Source organism: Xyrauchen texanus, chromosome 43 (assembly GCF_025860055.1).
Source record: "Xyrauchen texanus isolate HMW12.3.18 chromosome 43, RBS_HiC_50CHRs, whole genome shotgun sequence".
Classification (NCBI taxonomy): domain Eukaryota; kingdom Metazoa; phylum Chordata; class Actinopteri; order Cypriniformes; family Catostomidae; genus Xyrauchen; species Xyrauchen texanus.
In genome coordinates, this window is record NC_068318.1 from 31,778,765 (window position 1) to 31,806,505 (window position 27,741).

The following is a 27,741-nucleotide window of genomic DNA, read 5'->3' on the forward strand; positions in this document are numbered from 1 at the left end:
ACACTCATGCCATACTCATGCCATACTCATGCCACACTCATGCCACACTCATGCCATACTCATGCCACACTCATGCCACACTCATGCCTCACTCAAGCCACACTCGTGCCATACTCGTGCCACACTCGTGCCATACTCATGCCACACTCATGCCACACTCTTGCCACACTCATGCCACACTTATGCCACACTCATAACATACTCATGCCACACTCATGCCACACTCATGCCATACTCATGCCACACTCATGCCATACTCATGCCATACTCATGCCACCTCATGCCACATTCATGCCTCACTCATGCCATACTCATGCCACACTCATGCCACACTCATTCCACACTCATGCCACACTCATGCCATACTCCTGCCACACTCATGCCACACTTATGCCACACTCATGCCATACTCATGCCACACTCATGCCATACTCATGCCATACTCATGCCACACTCATGCCATACTCATGCCGCACTCATGCCATACTCATGCCGCACTCATGCCATACTCATGCCATCCCAGACGTGTAGTACTTTCTTTCTTCAGCAGAGCACAAATGAAGATTTTTAGAAGAATATTTCAGCTCTGTAGCTCTGTACAATGCAAGTGAATGGGTGCCGACATTTTGAAGCTAAAAAAAAAATCAAGTAAATCAGCATAAAATAATCCAGTGGTTTAATCCATGTCTTCAGAAGTGATATGATAGGTGTGAGTGAGAAACAGATCACTTTTACCTTATTCTTCTTCATGCATATCGCCCCCTACTGGGCAGGAAGAATTTCTATAACATTTAATACTTTCTCAACCACACCTATTGATCACTTCTAAAGACATGGATTAAACCACTGGAGTCATATGGATTATTTTTATGTTGCCGTTATGTGCTTTTTGGAGCGTTAGAAATGTTGCACCCCATCACTTGCATTGCATATGGACCTACAGTGCTGAAATAATCAAAAAAATCTTCATTTGTGTTCTGCAGAAGAACTAAAGTCATGCACATCTGGGATGGTATGAGGGTGCGTAAATGGGTGCACTGTCCCTTTAAACCTAAACCAAACCGATAGTGTCAGAAAAAGCAAATGTGAGATGAAAAACGAAACCACGTCATTTTGTGGTGCTTCTATGACACGTTCGACTTCTGCGGCGAGCTTGTAAATGTGATACAAATGTTACAATGAGTCATGCGCCGTAGTAAAAGTGTTTCGATGTCATCAGATATCATAGTGTGAGGAACAGGGTGAAAAGTAAGTGTGAGTAACTGATAATCTTCTGCGAATCATTCAACAGTAAGTCATTACACAATAATGTAGGGATAGTAATGTGAGACCAGTGGTTTACTCATTATCCACGGCATCCATTGACAAAGCTTACTTTTGAAACACTTCTATTGATCGGATATCAGCCAATTAAACGCCTGGTCTGTCATTACTTTTATAGGAGGGTTTTACAGCATTTCTCAGGGAGTCTTGCATTTTTTAACCCACTAATTCTCAAGGTATTGTCACATTTACTCCTCCAAGAATGTAAAGCGCTTGTAAAATTGCTGGTTGACAATGCCGTGTTTTTATCGTGACTCAGGTCTGTGCTTGTCAGCTGTCTTCACTGTGCTTCTGGTGTTTTGTTGAATTCACAGGCGCCGTAAACGAGTGCTGCTCCATGTGTCGCATCTTTGTCTTTATTTTTGAGTAACTATGGAAACTGGGAGGGTCTTTTTCGAGGCCATATGGGGGGTTTCAGACATCTGGAACGTTTCCAGCAGTAACCAGACAAAATGCAGAACACGCTCACATCCTAGAAGAACTGAACAGAAAACCTGCACGTTACGACGACAGCGTCTCCTACATTTGTATCCATTGTGTCAGATTTCTCAAAAGCTGTTAATATTTCTTTTAATATCTGTTCGGGTGAACTTCACGAAACCTGTCAAGAACACGTCCAGGACATATTGTATTACAACCCAATTGAAAAGAAAATATAAGAAATTATATTTTACTTAAGGAAAATTAAACCAATTTTTTAGACCATTATATATATATATTGTATAAATGTAAATATACTGTGTATATATATATATATATATATATATAAATAAAAAATTAAATATACTGTATATATATATATATAAATACATAAATAATAATAATTAAAAATAAATTATATATATATATATATATATATATATATATATATATATATATATACACATACTGTTATATATGTATATATACTATATTTAATTTTTTTATGTATTTATTTATATATATTTATATAATATATATATATATATATATATATATATATATATATATATATATATATATATATATATACATAAATAATAATAATTTAAAAAATTATATATATATATATATATATATATATATATATATTTATATATATATATATATATATATATATACACTATATTTATTTATTTTATATTTTTATATATATATATATATATATATATATATATATATAAATAAAAAAATATATACTGTGTATATATATATATATTATTTTTTATTATTATTATTATTTATGTATTTATATATATATATACATAAAATAAATGATATACTGTATATATATATATATATATATATATATATATATATATATATATATATATAAATGCATAAATAAATAATAATAATAAATAATAATAAAATGAATTAATAAATATTTATATTTATATATTTTTTTGTCATTTTTTTATTAATGTGACATTATTACAATCAAGCACATTTCCCCCCAAATTCTCATTACTGTAATGCATTTGAACATTTTACCTTCAAGTTTTTTTGTCATTTCCATTGGTTGAGCCAATGTTGCTGTGTCGGGCTGGTCGGGATGCTCAAACAAGCGAAGCAATGTTTTGAAAGCGCCACAGTGTCACAGTGAAATATGACCTGAACATGTTATTAACAGATTTTCTGAGATTCACTCATTTAGGCACTTTAAGGGGAACATCTGCTGTCGAGGATAGCTCCACCACACACACACACACACACACACACACACACACATGCACAGGGTCTGTGCGACCACACCCATGCAGCCGGTAACAGCAGATGGTCAGGTCTCGCCGGTAATGACCCCGTTTCCATGGGGACAACAGGACACGTCAAAGAGAGTTAATTGTTTCACAGAATGTCTTAAATGAACAACCAAAACCTGCAACTTTCACCCACTGCCATTAGCTGACCTCTGAATGCAGGGATTGACTCACAAAACCTGTCAAGAACACATCCAGGTCATATTTCATAGACTTTTAATCCCATTAAAGGGACAGTGCACCCAAAAATGAAAATTCTCTCATCATTTACTCACCCTCATGCTATTCCAGATGTGTGACTTTCTTTCTTCAGCAGAACACAAATGAAGATTTTTGAAAGAATATTTCAAGCTCTGTAGGTCCATACAATGCAAGTGAATGGTGACCAGAACTTTTAAGCTTCAGAAATCACATAAAGGCAGCATAAAAGTAATCCATAAATCTCCAGTGGTTTAATCCATGACTTTAGAAGTGACATGAAATGAGAGGGGTGAGAAACAGATCAATATTTAAGTCCTTTATGACTATCAATCTCCAATTTCACTTTCACTTCAACATTATTTGTGTATATCGCCACCTACTGGACAGAGAGGAGAATTTAAAGTAAAAAATGACTTGAATATTGATCTGTTTCTCACCATCAACTTTTGGAGCTTCAAAGTTCTGGTCACCATTCACTTGCATTGTGAGGACCAACAGAGCTGAAAGATTCTTCTAAAAATCTTAATTTGTGTTCTGCAGAAGAAAGAAAGTCACACACATCTGAGACGGCATGAGGGTGAGTAAATGATGAGAGTATTTGTATTTTTTGGGTGAATTGTCCCTTTAAGGAAAGAAAAATCTTTAAAATCATTAAACACATATAAACACACATCAACTGGATAGCATTATGTTTGTGTCTTTTGCGTTTTATCTATTAGTCCGGTTTTGAGTGACTAGAGTTTATTGATTTATTGATGCAACACTGACTGATGTTTGCAATGACAATTGCATTAGCAATCAATGGCTAATTAATGGCTTGAGCTTTCTCAGAATAAACTTTAAAGATCCGTATTCTGCTGAAAAGCGTTTGACCACTTATTTGTTTTTCGTCTTTTTATCCTGTGCATTTGTAATTGGTCTTGAGTCGGATTGTGTTAATTAGTTAATCCTCTTTGTGCCCTTGTGCTCATAAAACCACAATCAGACTTTCATTTGATTCGCTCGTGTGTTCAGAACGACCGCCGGGATAAACGCATTCCTGCAATTCATTTGATTCATCCTGAGAATAAACCTTTGCATCTTACAGAACAATAATAAAGCACACTATTTATGCATTTATGCATTTGGCAGACGCTTTTATCCAAAGTGACTTACAGTGCACTTATTACAGGGACAATCCCCCCGGAGCAACCTGGAGTTAAGTGACTTACTCAAGGACACAATGGTGGTGGCTGTGGGGATCGAACCAGCAACCTTCTGATTACCAGTTATGTGCTTTAACCCACTACGCCACCACATACTACAGTTTCTAAATGTTTCTTGTTGCATACTACGTTGCATACTGTTTCACATACAGTACACACAATTAAACAAACAAGAGTGTAGTCAGCATACAGTGTGTACTGCACAGTGTGCACTAAGCAGTATAGCTAGTACATCAAATCATCATACCATTTCAGATATTTGCTTGTCTTTTTTTGTAGTTTTGCATCAAAGGTTAAAGCTGTGCAATGCATTCTTTAATCTAAATACAAATACATAGCACAGCTTTAACCTTTGACCTAAAACTACAAAAACTAATATACAGTTAAAGCTTTTGTCTGGAGTCACGCAGTGCCGTCTGTTGTCAGATTATACAGTTGTGCAGCGATGTTATTGTGCATTTGATAATGCATTTGTCTAATCTTCCCTCGGGTTTGTTTTAAACATTTGTCCGATGGAAATAAAAAGATATGAGCATTAATATAATGGGGGCATCTTAAATTTCAATCCCCAAAAAAAGCCCTGGCAAACATATCGCTTTTATCTAGGTGGGAAAATGGCCAATGCCAAGCAAGGAAATCCATTTCCTCTCCATCCATTAAACTCGTCCATGCTTTAACATTCCCACCGTGAACTGCCGGAAAACTCTTATCGGGAGGGCAGATATAAGAGGAATGTGGAGAGCAGGTTTTGGGAGGGTAAACAGGGTTGTGTTAGTGTCAGGTTCTGCCAGGAACATTTGGAGGTGTTTTTGCGGTATGTCATGTTCACTTTTCCTCCCGTAGGGCTTTTGGGATTTGAGTTACGACACTGACATCAGAGGTCACATACAAGGGGGGATTTTTCCCTGTGTTATTTCTGATTGCAAAGCTTTGATTTTTCGCCACTAGGTACCAAGAGTGAGGGAATATGAGCGCTTTAACTCTTGAATGTATACGTCCCGGGACCTTATTCCAACCCCTGCACCTCATCCACGTTTTGTTATGTTGAAGTTATGTGTCCCACTTCTTTAGTATTCATCAACCTTTCTCCTATGAACCATCTTACAATAAAAAAAAAAATCGTTTTTTGTTTATTGTTTAACTACCAAAAGTGGACCCAATTTTTCCTCCCTTTTTCTCCCCAATTTGGAACGGCCAATTCCCAATGCGCTGTAAGTGTATCGTGGTGGCGTAGTGACTCGCCTCAATCCGATAGCAGAGGACGAATCTCAGTTGCCTCCTCGTCTGAGACCGTCAATCCATGCATCTTATCACGTGACTTGTTGAGCGCGTTACCATGGAGACGTAGCGCATGTGGAGGCTTCACGCTATTCTCCGCGGCATCCACGCACAACTCGCCACACGCCCCACCAAGAGCGAGAACCACATTATAGCGACCACGAGGAGGTTACCCCATGTGACTCTACCCTCCCTAGCAACCGGGCCAATTTGGTTGCTAAGGAGACCTGACTGGAGTCACTCAGCACGTCCCACCGAGAGCGAGAACCACATTATAGCGACCACGAGGAGGTTACCCCATGTGACTCTACCCTCCCTAGCAACCGGGCCAATTTGGTTGCTAAGGAGACCTGACTGGAGTCACTCAGCACGTCCCACCGAGAGCGAGAACCACATTATAGTGACCACGAGGAGGTTACCCCAAGTGACTCTACCCTCCCTAGCAACCGGGCCAATTTGGTTGCTAAGGAGACCTGACTGGAGTCACTCAGCACGTCCCACCGAGAGTGAGAACCACATTATAGCGACCACGAGGAGGTTACCCCATGTGACTCTACCCTCCCTAGCAACCGGGCCAATTTGGTTGCTAAGGAGACCTGACTGGAGTCACTCAGCACGTCCCACCGAGAGCGAGAACCACATTATAGCGACCACGAGGAGGTTACCCCATGTGACTCTACCCTCCCTAGCAACCGGGCCAATTTGGTTGCTAAGGAGACCTGACTGGAGTCACTCAGCACATCCCACCGAGAGCGAGAACCACATTATAGCGACCACGAGGAGGTTACCCCATGTGACTCTACCCTCCCTAGCAACCGGGCCAATTTGGTTGCTAAGGAGACCTGACTGGAGTCACTCAGCACGCCCCACCGAGAGCGAGAACCACATTATAGCGACCACGAGGAGGTTACCCCATGTGACTCTACCCTCCCTAGCAACCGGGCCAATTTGGTTGCTAAGGAGACCTGACTGGAGTCACTCAGCACATCCCACCGAGAGCGAGAACCACATTATAGCGACCACGAGGAGGTTACCCCATGTGACTCTACCCTCCCTAGCAACCGGGCCAATTTGGTTGCTAAGGAGACCTGACTGGAGTCACTCAGCACGTCCCACCAAGAGCGAGAACCACATTATAGCGACCACGAGGAGGTTACCCCATGTGACTCTACCCTCCCTAGCAACCGAGCCAATTTGGTTGCTAAGGAGACCTGACTGGAGTCACTCAGCACGCCCTGATTCGACCTCGCGGCTCCAGGTGTGGTAGTCAGCGTCAATACTCGCTGAGATACCCCAGACCCCCCCGTCACGTTATTTTATTTATTTATGTGATCGGGCAGCAGGAGAAACATCAGCAAAAGTCTCCCATTTGTTCTCCATTTAATTTCATTGCAGTCTAGGAGAAACTATTCAGATATTGAAGAGATTTGTGATTTTCTCAGCTTTGTATCGTGTTTCACACACTCATTTGAAGTTCGCATTGTTGTGTTTCTCCCCGCGGCGTGTAATCCGAGCAGTCATGACATACGTCTCTATAGAACTGAGCTTTGACTCGCGGCAGGGAGATACTCATGCTCAACCGCGTGTCAACTGATATGACGTGTGCTATATTTGTGAGTTGCACATCTAACAGCAGAGATGTCACATAGAGACGATTTATTACCGTTGTAAATCTTTTATTGGTGGAAGCATGTACAAGTACTGGACCGGTCCTGGCACTCTGGTTTGGTTCTTTTCTGGAAGATAGGGCGTCAAACCCGTTGGAACGATAGGGGTTGAATATTCACAAAACAGCAACTTTTTTGTGGCGTTTGAGTTCTCTACATAAGGGCATGTTCCCCCCGTCTTCCCTTGGTCGTCATCACGCTATTGGTCGAGTCAGTGTTGCTGTTTCAAGCTGTCGGGATGCTCAAAGGAAGTGTCACAGTTTTCACTCTTCAGTATGTCAAACTACGAGTGGCTTCCTTGTAGTTGGCTCTACATATTGGAGTATTTTAATATTGTAAATAATCACACACATCACTTTATTCTCAGGGTGTGACACACAATCCCGTCTGGGCATGTGTTTCCTTTGATGTCACCTCACGGCACTCTCACTGTGGTTTTTTTGAGTGATAATAATCGCTCACGTCAGTTAAACTTCTCCTCCACACAATGTTTGATGTGCATAGTATGACTGGAAGTAATAGTAACATTTATAGAGAAACAATGTAACAATAAAATGTCAAATGTAGCAAACTGAAGTCAGATTACATGATCTGTGTTCAGTACAAGCTAACCTGAGATTTACAGCATTTGTTGCATAATGTTTATTTTCTTTGTTTTGTCTCTCGTTTACATATACTGTATTAAAAAAGCACTTACAATAGAAGTGAACGGGGGCCGATACTTAAATGCAAAAATACACGTTGTTTTAAAAGTACAGCCACGGGACAAAAACATTATGTATGTTTACACGTGATTTTAGTGTGGTAAGGTCACTTTGAGCATGTCTATGGATGGTTATGACCAATATCAGAATTTTAGGGGTTTGTTGTCATGGCAACGAAGTTGTAAAATCGTATCTAACCTCACACACATGAAGATTAGTGTTTATTCTTAGATCATTTCATCACAGTAAAATCATATTATCGTGTATAATCTTTACGTCTTTGGGGCTATATTTTGGAAACGGTGAGCATTTTAACGTTTACCACAATGAGTGGCCACATTGACTTCCATTGTAAATGTCTCACTGGAACACACATTTTGGCTATTTTCAAAGAAAAGGGGGACTAAAGTTGAAAATACATTTCGTGGAAATCAACAGTATGCAAGAAATGCATATATATATATATATATATATATATATATACTAGAGCTGTCAGTAGATTAAACATTTTAATCGTGATTAATCTCATGATTATTCATAGTTAATCACAATTAATGCGTTTTTTAAAAGTGGTGAAATTGTCTCTATATATACTTATTTCCTGACAAAATGCATTTATAACGTTCTATAAAGAACAGCACAATATAACAAAACAATATGTAACAAAAATGCTTTATTAACATTTTCTGAACTCCACTGTGAAAGGACAGAAACACTAAAATAGCACCAATAATAGTAAAAATATATATATTTATTTTATTTTAACGGCCAATTCCCACTACTTAGTAGGTCCTCATGGTGGCACGGTTACTCACCACAATCCGGGTGGTGGAGGACGAGTCTCAGATGCCTCCACTTCTGAGACCGTCAATCCGCGCATCTGATCACGTGACTCGTTGTGCATCCGTAGAGACTCACAGCATGTGGAGGCTCATGCTACTCTCCACGATCCACACACAACTCACCACACGCCCCATTGACAGAACCACTAATCACCACCACGAGGAGGTTACCCCATGTGACTCCACCCTCCCTAGCAACCGGGCCAATTTGGTTGCTAAGGAGACCCGGCTGGAGTCACTCAGCACGCCCTGGATTCAAAGGGGTGGTAGTCAGGGTCAATACTCGCTGAGATACCCAGACCCCCTAAATTATAGTAACATTAAGCATTTCCCAAAGTCTAAGTGGGATGTTGACTGATCGATAGAACTACTATTCATTGCAATGTGCATTAAATCTCTTTAACCCTCATCCTCCACCATATATGTATCGTCATCAGTCTTTTCACTTTGAATATGGAATGCACATGATGTTTCCTCCACATGAAGAGACTTGTTCTGCTTTATATATATATATTAGCATTAATACTCTCTTTTCACATTAATAATCATATTTGAGAAAACAATAGAAATAACAAAAACCAAAAAGAAGAAAATAATCAGTTTTAGACTTAATTTACATTCAAATGTTGTGCATCAGTTCAGACAGTGAGTCATTAAAATGAGTCATTATGTTCCTTTATATGAACTCTGTTTTATTTGCATTAGCTGTGTGTTTTCGTGCTGTAACAGGCATATGCCCGGGCGGGTCGTTCATCATATGTGTGATCTGTGGTTATGAGAAACCCGTCTAACACTGTATTAAATCATAGAACAAAGCCGCAAACCTCCTCTCACTGTTGGCAAATACACAAGAGAGATCAACAGAGTCTGTGATTGACAGATATAAACGGAAATCCCAAAAATAAGAAGGACCCTGTCGTGTTCCATACCATCTCCACTCATATGTGTCGTTTTGCATTTCCACTTTCTCCACAGAAATCAACAAGAGGTTCTGCAGTTCTGGACTGTGTGTTCAGTCACGTGAATCTCGCCGAAACTGAATTTTTCGGGCTTCGCTATTGTGACCGCAGTCATCAAACGGTGAGCGCCTGAAATCACAAACATTTAATGTAATATCATTTGTATTGCTGCTTTGTAGGAAACTGCATTGCTTTTAAAGCATTTCTACACTACAACATTCAAATTCTGTCATCATTTACTCATGCTAATGTTGTTCCAATCCTGTATGAATTTTCTTTTTTGAGTGGAACCCAAGAAGTAGATGTTTAGCAGAATGTTCATACTACTCTTTTCTGTACAACAACAGTTCATAGTGACTATTAAGCACCATAAATGTAGTCTATACGACATGTGCACTATATCACAAGTCTTGACAAATCACAACAGAGTAACTTAAAGTAACTAAAGTAACTCATACTTGAGTATATTCATTATATGCTATTATTTCAGGCCAGTTTTATCATTTTTGTATAATTTTACGTATTAAAACATATACCTGTAAATCTGTAATATGTTTGATCCATGTTATCATAATTGTTATATAATTGCAATATATTTTTCAAAATAAATATTTGAGTATTTTGGTCAAGTTTGGTCTGTTAAAGTTTTTCCTTTTTTTCATATTTGTACTTTATTGTTTTTACTATACATTTTGTTAATAATAGAGGTAGACCGGGGGTCTGGGTATCTCAGCGAGTATTGATGCCGACTATCACACCTGGAGGCGTGAGGTTGAATCCAGGGCGTGCTGGGCGACTCCAGCCAGGTCTCCTTAGCAACCATATTGGCCCGGTTGCTAGGGAGGGTAGAGTCACATGGGGTAACCTCCTCGTGGTCGCTATAATGTGGTTCTCGCTCTCGGTGGGGCGTGTGGTGAGTTGTGTGTGGATGCCGCGGAGAATAGCGTGAAGCCTCCACACGCGCTACGTCTCCATGGTAACACGCTCAACAAGCCACGTGATAAGATGCGCGGATTGACGGTCAGAGTCACTACGCCACCACGAGGACTTAGAGCGCATTGGGAATTGGGCATGCCAAATTGTGGAGAAAATAAAAAGTAAATGAATAAAATAATAGAGATATAAAGATATATTGGTTTTACCGATTAATTGGTGCCAATAGCTGCTTTTTGGAAACATCCACAAAATGTAATTTTTTTTTTATTATTATTATTATTCCTCATCAATAAATCTCATTTGGTGAAATGTATTAATAAAAATATTTTCATCTGGTGAATGTAAATGGTAAATGGTCTGCACTTATATAGCGCTTTTTTCTAACATCAGAGGTTACCAAAGCGCTTTACACTGTGTCCCAATCACCCATTCACACACACATTCATACACCAATGGCGGCAGAGCTGCCATGCAAGGCGCTAGCCTACCATTGGGAGCAACTTGGGGTTCAGTGTCTTGCCCAAGGACACTTCGGCATGTGGAGTCATGTGGGCCGGGATTCGAACCGCCAACCCTGCGATTGGCAGCCCGACCCGCTCTACCACCTGAGCCACAGCTGCCCATTTCAAAATAAGAGTCCCCGGTGTACTTCGGACTTGCGTAATGCACCAAATCATAATTTTTCTGATTATTACTGCAATTTTGGATGCACAATAAACTGCTTTTGGGATTTTATTCATTGTGTATCCTCAATGTCTCTGCCCTTCATAGTAAGGATGGTTTTTATTTTTATTTTGTATCATTCTATAAATTGACAAAACAAACAAATCTGATGATTAATTGGTTATCTGCCTTTTGCGCCACATTAATTATCAGTATCGGCAAAATCCTCTATCGGTTGACCTCTAATTAATAATAACTGTATAATAACATACTTATAGTGGACCAAAATATGTTAATTATTGTGACATTTTAGCTAGAGTAAAACTAACTATAATTAATGAATATAACATGATGAAATTTTGACTACATTTAAAGGACATTTTCCTCAAAAGACTAAAATAAATAACTGTGAAAATCAACACTGCCCTGGTCACTGCATGCATTCACTGAATGGAAAAGAGCAGCATGAACATTGTACTAAACATCTCCCTTTGAAAGAAAGTCGTACAGGTTTGGAATGACATGAGGATTATCCTTTAAGAAAGTTTATTAAACCAAATTCTGGTTTGTCGCCCCTTTATGTGGTCACAACGAGGTTCCCAAAATCAGCTTGACCTTTGACATCCTTACAGAAAGGATACACATGAGGTAAAGGGTGATCAGGTTCAACTTGGGGCCAGATTTTGGGTTAGTCAAGTCAGTAATTACCTCATAAGATCAGCCAATGAAAAAAGGCGTTTCCCACAATGCCCTCTGGGCCTGTCCGATCAGTTTGGATTTATTACAGAACCTGTGATGGGCGAGAGGAACACCGTGAATTACATTTACACAAATCTATCAAGTGTAGAACACTGATTACAGGAAAAAGAGACACGAGGTGTAAATCCCCTCAAAAATGGTACAAATTGCACGGTAGTGTCACGGTTTCGTTTTTTTGGGTGTGGTTTACATGCATTCTTGACTCACTGTTTCTTATAATTATAAGGCACAAAGACGGACGAGAATTCCTTCCTAACACATGTTTGCTTTTGTGTAGGGATTTTCAGCATGCCATTAGACATGTCAAATAACACATTTGTCAGGATCTGCGGGTCGAATAACTATACACCTACTCTTATTTTTATGATCATGTTCTCTTTAATCTGCCTTGAATATTAGAAAATAATCCTTCTCTTGTTTTTATAAATGAAGACACTGTGTGGTTCGGTTGTCACCGCCTCATTTCCATAATGTTGAGTTGGGAGAAAGACACCAGCTGCTGTAATGTGATTAATAGATGAGTCTTACAGATTCAATTAATGAATTCCAATTCAATTACGCACAGCACTAATCCTCTTCCAGTCTGCACACACACCTTCACTCATTTCCTGCTGTTTGCCCATACATGTATGTACACATGCATGCATTCTTAATGTGGCCTACATGTTCAAAACAAGATGAGAACCATGTTTCAGAATTTATATATTGCTGTTTTATAATCAACACAGTGCCAAAACAGCTACCCAAATGTTGAATAAATTATACAAAGCACGAGGAACACATCTGTGATTGGTTACAACGCTTACCCCCTGCGATAAACAATGCAAATATAACATTTTGATGCAACTGAAGTAGACCTCAAGTTTTACAGATTGATCAAATCACATTTTATGCCTTCAAATAAGATGTTTTTAAGCTTTATAGAGACAGAAATTACATTCTGTAATCGTTTACTCACCTACTGAACTTTACTCTTGTCATTCCAAACTAGAGGTCAACCGATAATAGATTCATCGGACGATAGTTTTTAAAATCTGTTTATAGAATTTAAAGAAAATGTCTTAGTTTTTAATTATTATGATATGAAAACCTATAGCAACTTTTGGCACAGATTAATCAGTAAATATATAACCGATATATTGGTTGTTGGGGATGTTAGGGACTGACAGCAGTTTCAATGAATGTGAATGGTGACTGAGACTAGGGCTAGGCGATGTGACTCAAAATTAAATTTAGATTGCATATATTCTCATAAGTAACTTAAAAGTGATTTTAAATGAGGAACCATCATTTCTTCCACACAGCAACTGTAGTCCAGTAGATTCTAAATGTTTAATGTAATAAAATACTATAGTTTTTTCAGTTTTTAACTCATGAACACAAATAATGGCATTTAAATTATGATAAATATTATCTAAATGCACCAATACAACAAAGCCATATTTAAAAAACTAATACAGTGCATTCAAAAAGTTTTCAGACCCTTCATTTTTTTCACATTTTGTTACGTTGCAGCCTTGTGCTAAAAGGCATTATTTTATTTTTATTTAATTTCTTTTAATCAAAATTTTTTTTTTCACATCAATCTACTCTCCATACCCTGTAAGGACAGATTTAAAACAGTAAAACAGATTTTTGATAACTTTGCAAATACAATAAAAAGAAAGAATTGAAATATCACAGTGACATAAGTATTCAGACCCTTAACTCGGTACTTAGTTGAAGCACCTTTGGCATGGATTACAGTCTATTTGGGCACACGTGGATTTGGGGATTTTCTGCCATTCTTCTATGCAGATCCTCTCAAGATCTGTCAGATTGGATGGGGACCATCAGTGGACAGTCATTTTCATTTCTCTCCAGAGATGTTCGATTGGGTTTAAGTCCGGGTTCTGGCTAGGCCACTAAAGGAAATTCCCAGAGTTGTGCCTTGGCTGTGTGCTTAATGTCATTGTCCTGTTGGAAGGGGAACCTTCTGCCCAGTCTGAGGTCCTGAGCGCTCTGGACCAGTTTTCATTAAGGATATCTCTGTATTTTGCGGAGTTCAGCTTTTCTTCAACCCTGACCAGTCCCCAGTCCCTGCCACTGAAAAACACCCCCGCAGCATGATGCTACCACCACCATGCTTCACCGTTGGGATGGTATTGCGTAGATGATGAGCAGTGCCTGGTGCCTCCAGACATGACACTTGGAATTGAGGCCAAACAGTTCAATCTTCGTTTCATCAGACCAGAGAATATTGTTTCTCACAGTCTGAGAGTCCTTGAGGTGTTTTTCATGTGTCTTGCACTGTGGAGAGTCATCCGTCTGGCCACTCTGCCATAAAGCCCAGTGGAGTGTTGCAGTGATGGTTGTCCTTCTGCAAGTTTCTCCCATCACCACACATGATCTCTGGAGCTCAACCAGAGTGGCCATCGGGTTCTTGGTCACCTCTCTTACCAATGTTCTTCTCCCCCGATTGTTCCGTTTGGCTGGTCGCCAGCTCTAGGAAGAGTCCTGGTTGTTCCAAACTTCTTCCATTTAAGAATTATGGAGGGCACCCTAACCCTGTGCTCTTGGGAAACTTCAATGCATCCAACATTTTTTGTAGCCTTCCCCAGATCTGTGCCTCGAATCAAACCTCTGAGCTCTACAAACAGTTCCTTTGACCTCATTGCTTGGTTTTTGCTCTGATATTTTATGCCATCATTAAGTTTGCTGATGGTACGACGGTGGTAGGTCTGATCACGGACAATGATGAAACAGCCTAAAGAGAGGATGTGCACACTCTGACATTCTGGTTAGGAGCACAACCTCTCCCTCAATGTCAGTAAGACCAAGGAGCTTGTGATGGACTTCAGGAGAAAAGACAGGGAACACAGCCCCATCACCATTAATGGAGCACCGGTGGAAAGAGTCAGCAGCTTCAAGTTCCTCTGCGTCCACATCACTGAGGAACTCAGATGGTCCATCCACACTGAGGCCGTTGTGAAGAAGGCTCACCAGCGCCTCTTCTTCCTGAGATGGCTGAGGAAGTTTGGAACGAACCACCACATCCTCACACGGTTCTACACCAGTACTGTAGAGAGCATCCTGACTGGCTGCATCACTGCCTGGTACGGCAACAGCACCACGCACAACTGCAAAGCTCTGCAAAGCATGGTGTGATCTGCCAGACACATAATTGGAGGTGAGCTTCCCTCCCACCAGGACATCTATACAAGGCAGTGTGTGAAAAAAGCTCGGAGGATCATCAGAGACTCCGGCCACCCGAGTCATGGGCTGCTCTCACTGCTACCATCAGGCAGGCGGTATCGCAGCATCAGGACTCGCACCAGCCAACTACATGACAGCTTCTTCCCCCAAGACGGGGGGTGGTTTGCGTGATATGAGCGTGAAGTGATTGTCTGACTGGGGGTGGGGGGTGGGAGTTTGTTGGGGGGGGGGGGTTAACTTGATTTGAGCGTGAACCGATCATCTGTGTTCCACAACTGCTTTCGGGTCCTTGAATAACGTATAACGTGTGAGTTAGGTCAGCCGGTGGACTTCCTGATGCCCTCCTAGGGTAAGATGGTGCCACCCTAGGGTGTTGGAGCCCTACGCAGACTACATAGTCTCGTCATAGGGAGCGGCAGTGCTGACCCAAATCAAAGTGTAGAAACATCTCAAAGATGATCCAGAGAAATGGGATGCACCTGTGCTAAATTTCAAGTGTCATAGCAAAGGGTCTGAATACTTATGCCAATGTGATATTTCAGTTTTTTTCTTTTAATACATGTTCAAAGTTTTCAAAAATATGTTTCATTATTTTTTTGCTTTGTCATTATAGGGGTATGGAGTGTAGATTGATGTATTTTAGCATCCGGCTAAAAAAAAAAATATTAATTTTATTTATTATTCAATGCAATTTGATGGAATTATGAAATTGAAATGCATCATTTTTCAAATGATTTTTTGAGTGCACAGACCATGCATTCGTTCAATTAAACGCAACCTTTTGCGGTTTAATAATCAAATATGACCTTATCGCAATGTTGGTGTTATTTAGTTTTAATTGTGCAGCCCTGAAGGATCATGAAATTAGCCTAATGTTTAGACGGCTGGTTCAGCTGTACACTACGTGCTCTGACATGCTCCAACTTCATGTTTTATTGATGGAGGCCAAAATGACTCTGACACAAATTTTTAACAGCCTGTTTCAAAGAGCAGTTTAAAGAGCCTCATTTTTATTCAGAGTTTGCATGACTGAACATCTCACAAGCTTAAAGCTTTTGCTCCACTCACTCAAGAAGGAAAATGAAGTGAAATCTAGTAAGAAAATACACAAGACGAAGACAAATCCTGTAGGTACACTCTGTAAAAAATATCCTTAAGACAAATGTTTACGCCAATGGCAAATATTGAAGCATAAAACGTAATTTTGCTAGTCTGAATATCTTAGACAATTTTACTTCTCAAGGAAATCTTGTTTTAAGGATGTTTAGATATGCATGGTGTCTGTGTTTCGTGTGATGAAATCTGTGATCTACGTAGACTGTTACTGATCAAATCCTCTGTTTTTTTTATATTTGATATTTACAGTATTGGCTAGACCCCTCAAAAACGCTCGCAGAACATAAAGATTTGATAGCAAGTAAGTAATGCATGCACTGATTTTCTATTAAAAAGATATTGGGTTATATGGCGTGCTGTCCCGTGAAATCTTTCAAGACTTTCTTAAATTCTTTGTGCACAATGGAAACATATTGACCTAACGGTTACTAAATGGTTATCTGTGCCGATTAAAAATGGATTAGCTCAGCATGAGACTGTAGAGTAATTATTCTTTAAAGGCCTCCTGATAAAACTCATATTGCTTTTCAAATGATAATTTCATCGTAATTATGCGGTTAAACCCAGCCAGATTTGTATTAATGAATGAGATTATGTTTGTGTGTGTTTAGACTCATAGTAACGTTTATTATCTGCATATATACTGACCTGCTCTCAATGTAGGTCAACATTTACAGCAGCATTTGTTTAATTCTGTAAATTAATATTTTAGTTTAGAATTTATCTTAGAAATAACCTACATAATCAACTACGTGCACTTTGTAATTAGTTTTTGGAGATGCTCGTAACTTTGCATATTTATTGTTTTTAATGTAGTAATTAATAATAGGGTTTGTTATTGATTACAGATATCGGGGCGAGTATTGACGGTGACTGTCACACCTGGAGTCGCGAGTTTGAATCCAGGGTGTGCTGATCGAGTCCAGCCAGGTCTCCTTAGCAACCAAATTGGCCCGGTTGCTAGGCAGGGTAGAGTCACATGGGGTAACCTCCTCGTGGTCACTATAATGTTGTTCTCGCTCTCGGTGGGGCGTGTGGTGAGTTGTGTGTTGATGCTGTGGAGAATAGCGTGAAGCCTCCACACACGCTACGTCTCCACGGTAACACGGATTGACGGTCTCAGACGCGGAGGCAACTGAGATTCGTCCTCCGCCACCCGGATTGAGTCACTACGCCACCACGAGGACTTAGAGCGCATTGGGAATTGGGCGTTCCAAATTGCGTAGAAAATGTATTTCAATTATTATACGTTGTCTAGATACCATTCCGAAATAGTTTAGGCAATTTACGCATTTTCATTTTTATAACAGAATTTCATCAAATTGAATTAAGGAATCTTTAACTAAATTAAATGAATAAAACATATTCAAGTTTTATTAATTTTATCATGTCAGAGATAACTGGATGGAATTTTGTTATGAAATTGAAATGCGTAAAACTTAAAATTAGGCGAAATTTTGGGGGCAATTGTGCGTTCTGCTTGTGCGTTCTGTGATTAAATATTTGTGTAAAATATTTGAGTTAAATTGTATAATTTACTGTTGTCTCAGAAAAGTGATTTTATATGCTAGTTTTGTGTCTCTTTCTTCTCTTGTAATGTAATAATTTCAATTTTAATCAATATTTCATGTGCATTTATTTATTTATTTATTTATTTTCTCCACAATATTGGAATGCCCAATTCCCACTACTTAGTAGTTCCTCGTAGTGGCGCGGTTACTCGCCTCAATCCGGGTGGCGGAGGACGAGTCTCAGTCGCCTCCGCTTCTAAGACAGTCAATCCGCGCATCTTATCATGTGACTCGTTGTGCATGACACCGCGGAGACTCACAGCATGTGGAGACTCATGCTACTCTCCACGATCCACACACAACTCACCACACGCCCCATTGAGAGAACCACTAATCACCACCACGAGGAGATTACCCCATGTGACTCCACCCTCCCTAGCAACTGCACCAATTTGGTTGCTTAGGAGACCTGACTGGAGTCACTCAGCACACCCTGGAATCAAAGGGGTGGTAGTCAGCCTCAATACTCGCTGAACTAACCAGGCCCCCGTCATGTGCATTTATTTATTTATTTATCCAAATCACTCTATTTGAGTTTAATGTTTGTTTGTCTTTTTATTAATTACAGCCGGACCTCCGTATACACTCTATTTTGGGGTGAAATTTTACGCTGAAGAGCCTTGTAAACTGAAAGAGGAAATTACAAGGTGTGCATTCTGTGTTAAAATGAAAATCAGGAACTATCAATCAATTATTTACATCATTTCAAAATCATTAGTCATGTGATCTGGTCTAAGTGTGCTGCGGTGTATCTTTAATAACATTCGCTCTGTTTGTCTGTCAGGTATCAGTTCTTTCTGCAGGTGAAGCAGGACGTTCTTCAGGGTCGACTTCCATGCCCATTTAATATCAGTGCCCAGCTGGCAGCTCTTGCCATTCAATGTATGTACAAGTGTTTATTACTCATATAGTGTTTGCTAGGCCTCATTCTTCTTTATATTGTTCATTATATTCCTTTTCTTCTTCACACTTTTCTGCAATTAATTCAGCTGTTATGGAGTATTTCATTTCTAGGTCTGCTATGTATTTTTGTATATTGTATATAATATTTGATTCTATTCATTGTGTCTCGTGTGTGTTTTCCCACAGCTGAGCTCGGAGATTACGACCCGTACAAACATACGGCAGGTTACGTGTCAGAATATCGCTTTGTGCCCGATCAGAAAGAAGAACTGGAGGACGCCATCGAGCAGGTCCATAAAACTGTCATGTAAGAGAGTTTACCATATTACTAGGGTAATACCATCATTTTGGACATTTACCATGGTGATACCATAATTTTGAACATGTACTAGGGTAATACCATGTTTTTGGACAAGTACTAGTGTAATACCATGTTTTTGGACATGTACTAGAGTAATACCATCATCTTGGACATTTACAAGGGTAATACCATAATTTTGGACATGTACTAGGGTAATACCATAATTTTGGACATTTACCATGGTGATACCATAATTTTGGACAAGTACTAGGGTAATACCATGTTTTTGGACAAGTACTAGGGTAATACCATGTTTTTGGACATTTACCATGGTAATACCATGTTTTTGGACATGTACCATGGTAATACCATCATTTTGGACATGTACTAGAGTAATACCATCATTTTGGACATTTACCATGGTGATACCATAATTTTGGACATGTACTAGAGTAATACCATCATTTTGGACATTTACCATGGTAATACCATCATTTTGGACATGTACCATGGTAATACCATGTTTTTGGACAAGTACTAGGGTAATACCATGTTTTTGGACATGTACTAGGGTAATACCATGTTTTTGGACATTTACCATGGTAATACCATCATTTTGGACATGTACAATTGTAATACCATGTTTTTGGACATGCACCATGGTAATACCATCATTTTGGACATGTACTAGGGTAATACCATGTTTTTGGACATGTACCATGGTAATACCATGTTTTTGGACAAGTACTAGGGTAATACCATGTTTTTGGACATGTACCATGGTAATACCATGTTTTTGGACATGTACTAGGGTAATACCATGTTTTTGGACATGTACCATGGTAATACCATCATTTTGGACATTTACCATGGTAATACCATAATTTTGGACATGTACTAGGGTAATACCATGTTTTTGGACATTTACCATGGTAATACCATAATTCTGGACATGTACTAGGGTAATACCATAATTTTGGACATTTACCATGGTAATACCATAATTTTGGACATGTACTAGGGTAATACCATGTTTTTGGACATGTACCATGGTGATACCATGTTTTTGGACATGTACCATGGTGATACCATGTTTTTGGACATGTACTAGGGTAATACCATGTTTTTGGACATGTACTAGGGTAATAGCATGTTTTTGGACATGTACCATGGTAATACCATCATTTTGGACATGTACTAGGGTAATACCATGTTTTTGGACATGTACTAGGGTAATACCATGTTTTTGGACATGTACCATGGTAATACCATCATTTTGGACATGTACTAGGGTAATACCATCATCTTGGACATGTACTAGGGTAATACCATGTTTTTGGACATGTACCATGGTAATACCATCATTTTGGACATGTACTAGGGTAATACCATGTTTTTGGACATGTACTAGGGTAATACCATGTTTTTGGATATGTACCATGGTAATACCATCATTTTGGACATGTACAAGGGTAATACCATGTTTTTGGACATGTACTAGGGTAATACCATGTTTTTGGACATTTACCATGGTAATACCATAATTTTGGACATTTACTATGGTAATACCATCATTTTGGACATGTACTAGAGTAATACCATGTTTTTGGACATGTACTAGGGTAATACCATGTTTTTGGACATGTACCATGGTAATACCATGTTTTGGACATGTACCATGGTAATACCATGTTTTTGGACATGTACTAGGGTAATACCATGTTTTTGGACATGTACCATGGTAATACCATGTTTTTGGACATGTACTAGGGTAATACCATGTTTTTGGACATGTACCATGGTAATACCATGTTTTTGGACAAGTACTAGGGTAATACCATGTTTTTGGACATGTACCATGGTAATACCATGTTTTTGGACATGTACTAGGGTAATACCATGTTTTTGGACATGTACCATGGTAATACCATCATTTTGGACATTTACCATGGTAATACCATGATTTTGGACATGTACTAGGGTAATACCATGTTTTTGGACATTTACCATGGTAATACCATAATTCTGGACATGTACTAGGGTAATACCATCATTTTGGACATTTACCATGGTAATACCATAATTTTGGACATGTACTAGGGTAATACCATGTTTTTGGACATGTACCATGGTGATACCATGTTTTTGGACATGTACCATGGTGATACCATGTTTTTGGACATGTACTAGGGTAATACCATGTTTTTGGACATGTACTAGGGTAATAGCATGTTTTTGGACATGTACCATGGTAATACCATCATTTTGGACATGTACTAGGGTAATACCATGTTTTTGGACATGTACTAGGGTAATACCATGTTTTTGGACATGTACCATGGTAATACCATCATTTTGGACATGTACTAGGGTAATACCATGTTTTTGGACATGTACTAGGGTAATACCATGTTTTTGGATATGTACCATGGTAATACCATCATTTTGGACATGTACAAGGGTAATACCATGTTTTTGGACATTTACCATGGTAATACCATAATTTTGGACATTTACTATGGTAATACCATCATTTTGGACATGTACTAGAGTAATACCATGTTTTTGGACATGTACTAGGGTAATACCATGTTTTTGGACATGTACCATGGTAATACCATCATTTTGGACATTTACCATGGTAATACCATCATTTTGGACATGTGCTAGAGTAATACCATGTTTTTGGACATGTACTAGGGTAATACCATGTTTTTGGACATGTACCATGGTAATACCATGTTTTTGGACATGTACCATGGTAATACCATCATTTTGGACATGTACTAGGGTAATACCATGTTTGTGGACATTTACCATAATAATACCATGTTTTTTGTTCGTACTGTGGTAATACCATCATTTTGGACATTACTATGGTAACACGATTTTTGGATGAGGAGAAACCGAGGAATCAGTCCTGTAGATTCATCACTCGCACACAAAAGCAAGAGCAGGATTAGACGCATTCAGATGATTTTATGAGTAATCCGAAAGCAGAAGGTGTGTGTTGATCACGTCAGATGTTGAGCTTCTAATTCTTTTGTCATCATGTCTTGTTTCTCCTAAAGACATTCATGGGCGGATATCACACTGAAGATTTACATTGTTGAGCCAAACCAGACATAATCATGTCATTTTAAACCCATCTGTCTTCCTTTCGTGGAACCCCAAAAGAGAAATGTTTGAGGAATATTCTAGTTGGTCTTTTCCATAAAATTAATGACGTGAATGAGGACCGGGACTGTGGAGCATCATATAGGTAGTCCATGCGATCATGTGCTGTATTGAATGTCTTCTGAAGTCTTACGAATGCTTTCTGTGAGGAACAGATGTGAATTTAAGTCTTTATTCACTGAAAATCTTGAAGCTCTCTGAAATAAAAATGGCACGTTAGACCCCAACACCTGTATATTATCTGAAATCAAACCTTAATATCTTGATTATAATACATAGCAATATATAGCTGCCTTTAGGACGGGCGTCCTTAACAAGGGGATCGACATATTTAGGGGTGCTTGGCATAAAACAGCCCCCCATTCTGGTATTCCATTCCACACATAGCCGTAGACAAAGAGAGTGCAAGCATATGGAAAACTCTCTTAGTGTCAGAACAAAAGGATCATGGGTGATTTGAACTCATTTCTGTGATGTTTCTCACACTGCACCAGATTTGCTGTGCACAATAAACGCTGCAACGATTAGGAGGCAATATGCAGCCACACGCACGCACAGGGGCCAAATGAAAGGGCTGAATGTGGTTAAGTCCCAGGGGTGGCTGCAATTGATGGGGCTCGACACTTTATAAAAGAACATCTACAATCACCCGGGCCCCACCCTGCCCACTCGCCCACCCTGTGCCAGTCTGCTCTGTGAGAGGAATCCTTAATGCATTCACACATATGTGATCCTCCCTGCTGGGCCTGATGGGGCGACTCGTGAACACAGGAGCACGAGACGGCCGGCGAATGAGCGGTGATCACACATCAGCATGTGTTTGAGTATTACCAGACACTGCTTATAAAGCATGGTGAATCTCATGAACATGTCCAGGTCACATTTCACGCCATCATATAATAAAAATGATGTTTTGCATAAAGAAATGACATTTAATTGCCATGAAAATAATGTTTCAATGCAAAAAAATAAATATAGGCTTCTTTTTCTTAATGCAAATTATAGTTTTTTCATAAGATTCTCTCTTTTAGGGTGTAAACGTGCATTAAATATCAATATGTATCATGCAAAAAATTTACATAGTGTCTAATCAAATCATGTCCGAATTTCTCGCCAAAATATAATAAAAATGATGTTGTGCATAAAGATATTAAAGCCTAGAAAAAATGGATGGAAATGTGTTTAATTGCCATGAAAATAATGTTGCAATGCAAAAAAATAAAAATAAGCTTTTTTTGGGGGGTGGGGGTCATGCGATTCTCTCTTTTAGGGTGTAAACGTGCATTAAATATCAAAATGTATCATGCAAAAAATGTACATAGTGTCTAATCAAATCATGTCCGAATTTCTCGCCAAAATATACAAAAAATGATGTTTTGCATAAAGAAATTACATTTAATTGCCATGAAAATAATGTTGCAGTGCAAAGAAAAAAAAGAGTATTTATTTTCTTTCATGCAAAATATAATTTTTTGTTTTGTTTTGGATTTTTTGGGGGTGGGGGTCATGAGATTCTCTCTTTTAGGGTGTAAACGTGCATTAAATATCAATATGTATCATGCAAAAAATGTACATAGTGTCTAATCAAATCATGTCTGAATTTCTTGAAAATTAAAGCCTAGAAATATGGATGGAAATGTGTTTAATTGCCATGAAAATAATGTTGCAATGCAAAAAAATAAAAATAGGCTTAATTTTCTTAATGCAAATTATCATTTCTTGTTTAGTTTTGCTTTGTTTTGGGGGGGTCATGAGATACACTCTTTTAGGGTGTAAAAGAGCATTAAAAAATAATGATGTATCATGCATAAAAATGACATTGCATCTAATGAAATCATGTGTGAATTTGAAATGTCACGATGCTTTGCATCATTTAGTAAATAGTCATAATCAAACTGGTGTCTGAGCCTATGAACATAACCGTATATGTGCATGTTACCCTCGGTGTCCCGCCTGAATGTCCCCTGTGGGATCAATAAAGTTTCATCTCATCTGAATCAGTGTTTACATTCTGTGCCTGCCTCAATGCTTCTGCATTAGTGGGTTTCTTTAACCGCTGGTTTTCGTTTGACCTCACTGGAATGTGTCGGTTAATCAGTCTGTGAAAAACACACTTTACAAATCACTGATTTCTTAAAGGAGTTTGAAGAAATGCTCAAATTTACGTTCAAATATTTCTGGATAAATGCGTGAGTTAATGATTCATATTTGAAGGATTGTTCCTGAAGGAGTTATATGTGTGTCTTGCACTTAATACAAGTTTTGTCAGAATGTGCTTCAGATGGGAACATCTACATGAACTGGTTTTAGAGGTCCAAAACATATTTAAAATGAGTAAATCAGCCCGTCAATTTTAAGAGTGAGATCAAGTCAAAAATTGTTTACAGCGTTGTTTAGGTATGTCTTTGATTATTGCGATATGCATTATGATTGTTTCTCTTCTAAGTTTTGTGTTCAATAACGGGACCTCTGTGTGCAGGGGTCAGGTGCCCGCAGAAGCTGAACAAAATTATTTGGGAATCGCCAAAACACTGGAAATGTACGGAGTCGACCTGCACCCTGTGTTTGTAAGATCTTCAGTTCACTTGAATCTCTGTTGTTATATTTGAAGTTTTATTTTATTTCTGTGGTATTAAAGTCCATAACTGTATTTATCTTCTGTATTCATTATTTAAAGCTTTAAATGCATATTTTGCATGCATGTTTTTAGGGTGAAAAACAGTCTGAATACTTTCTGGGACTGACGCCTGTTGCAGTTGTTGTTTTCAAAAATAAAACACAAGTCGGCAAATATTTCTGGTGGGTTTACATTTACAACATTTTTTACCTGCTTTATTATTTAATTTAATTATAATATTTTTTATTTTAATTATAATATATTACTTTTGTATTAAATAATTATATATATATATATATATATATATATATATATATATATATATATATATATATATATATAATTATTATTAATATTAATAATATTATTATTATTCATAATAATTAAAAAATATATATACTTATTGTTATTATTAATAATAATAATTATTATTATTATTGTTATATATATTTTTAATTATTATTAATTATAATATAATATAATTTTTATATATATATATATATATATATATATATATATATATATATATATATATATTTTTTTTTATTATTATACAACCTAATTTAATAAATCTAAAGTCTTTTTAATGTGTGATGTTTCAGGCCAAGAATTACAAAAGTATATTTCAAGGAGACGCAATTTGAGCTGCGGGTTATGGGCAGAGATGTAAGTAAAATATTCACTATAATGACACAAAATATTTAGATTTTTTTATCCCCTTTTCTCCCCAATTTGGAATGCCCGCGACTTAGTAGGTCCTCGTGGTAGCGCGGTTACTCGCCTCAATCCGGGTGCTGGAGGACGATTCACAGTTGCCTCCGCTTCTGAGACGTCAATCCGCGCATCTGATCATGTGACTCGTTGTGCATGACACCGCGGAGACTCACAGCATGTGGAGGCTCATGCTACTCGCCACGATCCACGCACAACTCACCACACACCCCATTGAGAGAACCACTAATCACCACCACGAGGAGGTTACCCCATGTGACTCTACCCTCCCTAGCAACCGGGAGAATTTGGTTGCTTAGGAGACCTGACTGGAGTCACTCAGCACACTCGCTGAGATACCCAGACCCCCACCTTTATTCCTTTTCAAAGCAAGCAGAAAAATGAGATATTTAAACTTGTACATGTATTTCCAAAACATGTCATTGCAGGTGCTTTCGTTACATCCATTTGCAGCAATCATGAGCTCTGTGTGGAAAATTCCATGTGAGAACTATTCAACACACAAAGGAAAATTCTTAGTGGAGTCAATGAAAATCCCATTATTGATCGAGTGTTATGACGGCCTTTAAGCCCCTCGTGAGATTCCCTTGAAAGTGTGTATAAAGCCTCTCCTCCAGGGGCCGATTAATCGTGGGGCTCTGCCTTTAACGACCCATTTAATCTCGTGAGAACAGACTAATGACAGCACATCGGGGTTATGAGGTTCAACATTTAACATGAAGCACAATATAGACATCTATAACACATTTTCTCTTTTTTCTTTTTTCACAGTGTAATGAAACTTCATTCTTTTTTGATGCTCCCAGTAAGACGGCGTGTAAGAATCTCTGGAAGTGTTGTGTGGAGCATCACACCTTCTTCAGGTAAAGACAACTTACACTTTCTGGTATCGGTATTGCAATGTCTTATTATTACCATGTTCTTTGGCAATTTACTATGTTTTTTTGGACATATACTATGTTAAATCATGATTTTTTTTTGCATGTATGATAATAATGTCATATGTTTGTTTGGTCATGTGCCGTGTTTTTGGCCATTTGCTGTGGCAATGCCATGATTTTTTGGTCATGTGCCGTGTTTTTGGCCATTTGCTGCGGCAACGCCATGCTTTTTTGGTCATGTGCCGTGTTTTTGGCCATTTGCTGCGGCAACGCCATGTTCGTTTGGTCACGTGCCGTGTTTTTGGCCATTTACTGCGGCAAAGCCATGCTTTTTTGGTCATGTGCCGTGTTTTTGGCCATTTGCTGTGGCAACGCCATGTTCGTTTGGTCACGTGCCGTGTTTTTGGCCATTTACTGCGGCAACGCCATGTTCGTTTGGTCACGTGCCGTGTTTTTGGCCATTTACTGCGGCAACGCCATGTTCGTTTGGTCACGTGCCGTGTTTTTGGCCATTTACTGTGGCAAAGCCATGCTTTTTTGGTCACGTGTTTTTGGCCATTTACTGCGGCAACGCCATGTTCGTTTGGTCACGTGCCGTGTTTTTGGCCATTTAATGCGGCAACGCCATGTTCGTTTGGTCACGTGCCGTGTTTTTGGCCATTTACTGCGGCAGCGCCATGTTCGTTTGGTCACGCGTGCGTGTTTTTGGCCATTTACTGCGGCAACGCCATGTTCGTTTGGTCACGTGCCGTGTTTTTGGCCATTTACTGCGGCAACGCCATGTTCGTTTGGTCACGTGCCGTGTTTTTGGCCATTTACTGCGGCAACGCCATGTTCGTTTGGTCACGTGCCGTGTTTTTGGCCATTTACTGTGGCAAAGCCATGCTTTTTTGGTCACGTGCCGTGTTTTTGGCCATTTGCTGTGGCAAAGCCATGCTTTTTTGGTCACGTGCCGTGTTTTTGGCCATTTAC

The 27,741-nt window shown here is 38.8% G+C and overlaps 1 protein-coding gene across 2 annotated transcripts in view; it reads left to right on the forward strand.

Annotated features, from left to right (window-relative positions):
- Positions 1-27,741, forward strand: part of LOC127635573 (band 4.1-like protein 4) — a 57,540-nt gene that overhangs the window by 12,943 nt on the left and 16,856 nt on the right. For both annotated transcript variants that reach the window (XM_052115698.1, XM_052115699.1), the window contains exons 2-10: positions 9,935-10,039; positions 16,837-16,888; positions 18,727-18,805; positions 18,943-19,040; positions 19,248-19,368; positions 25,019-25,106; positions 25,250-25,338; positions 25,759-25,822; positions 26,660-26,751. In XM_052115698.1, coding sequence (XP_051971658.1) covers positions 9,935-10,039; positions 16,837-16,888; positions 18,727-18,805; positions 18,943-19,040; positions 19,248-19,368; positions 25,019-25,106; positions 25,250-25,338; positions 25,759-25,822; positions 26,660-26,751 — 788 coding nt within the window. The remainder of the gene's footprint in view (positions 1-9,934; positions 10,040-16,836; positions 16,889-18,726; positions 18,806-18,942; positions 19,041-19,247; positions 19,369-25,018; positions 25,107-25,249; positions 25,339-25,758; positions 25,823-26,659; positions 26,752-27,741) is intronic.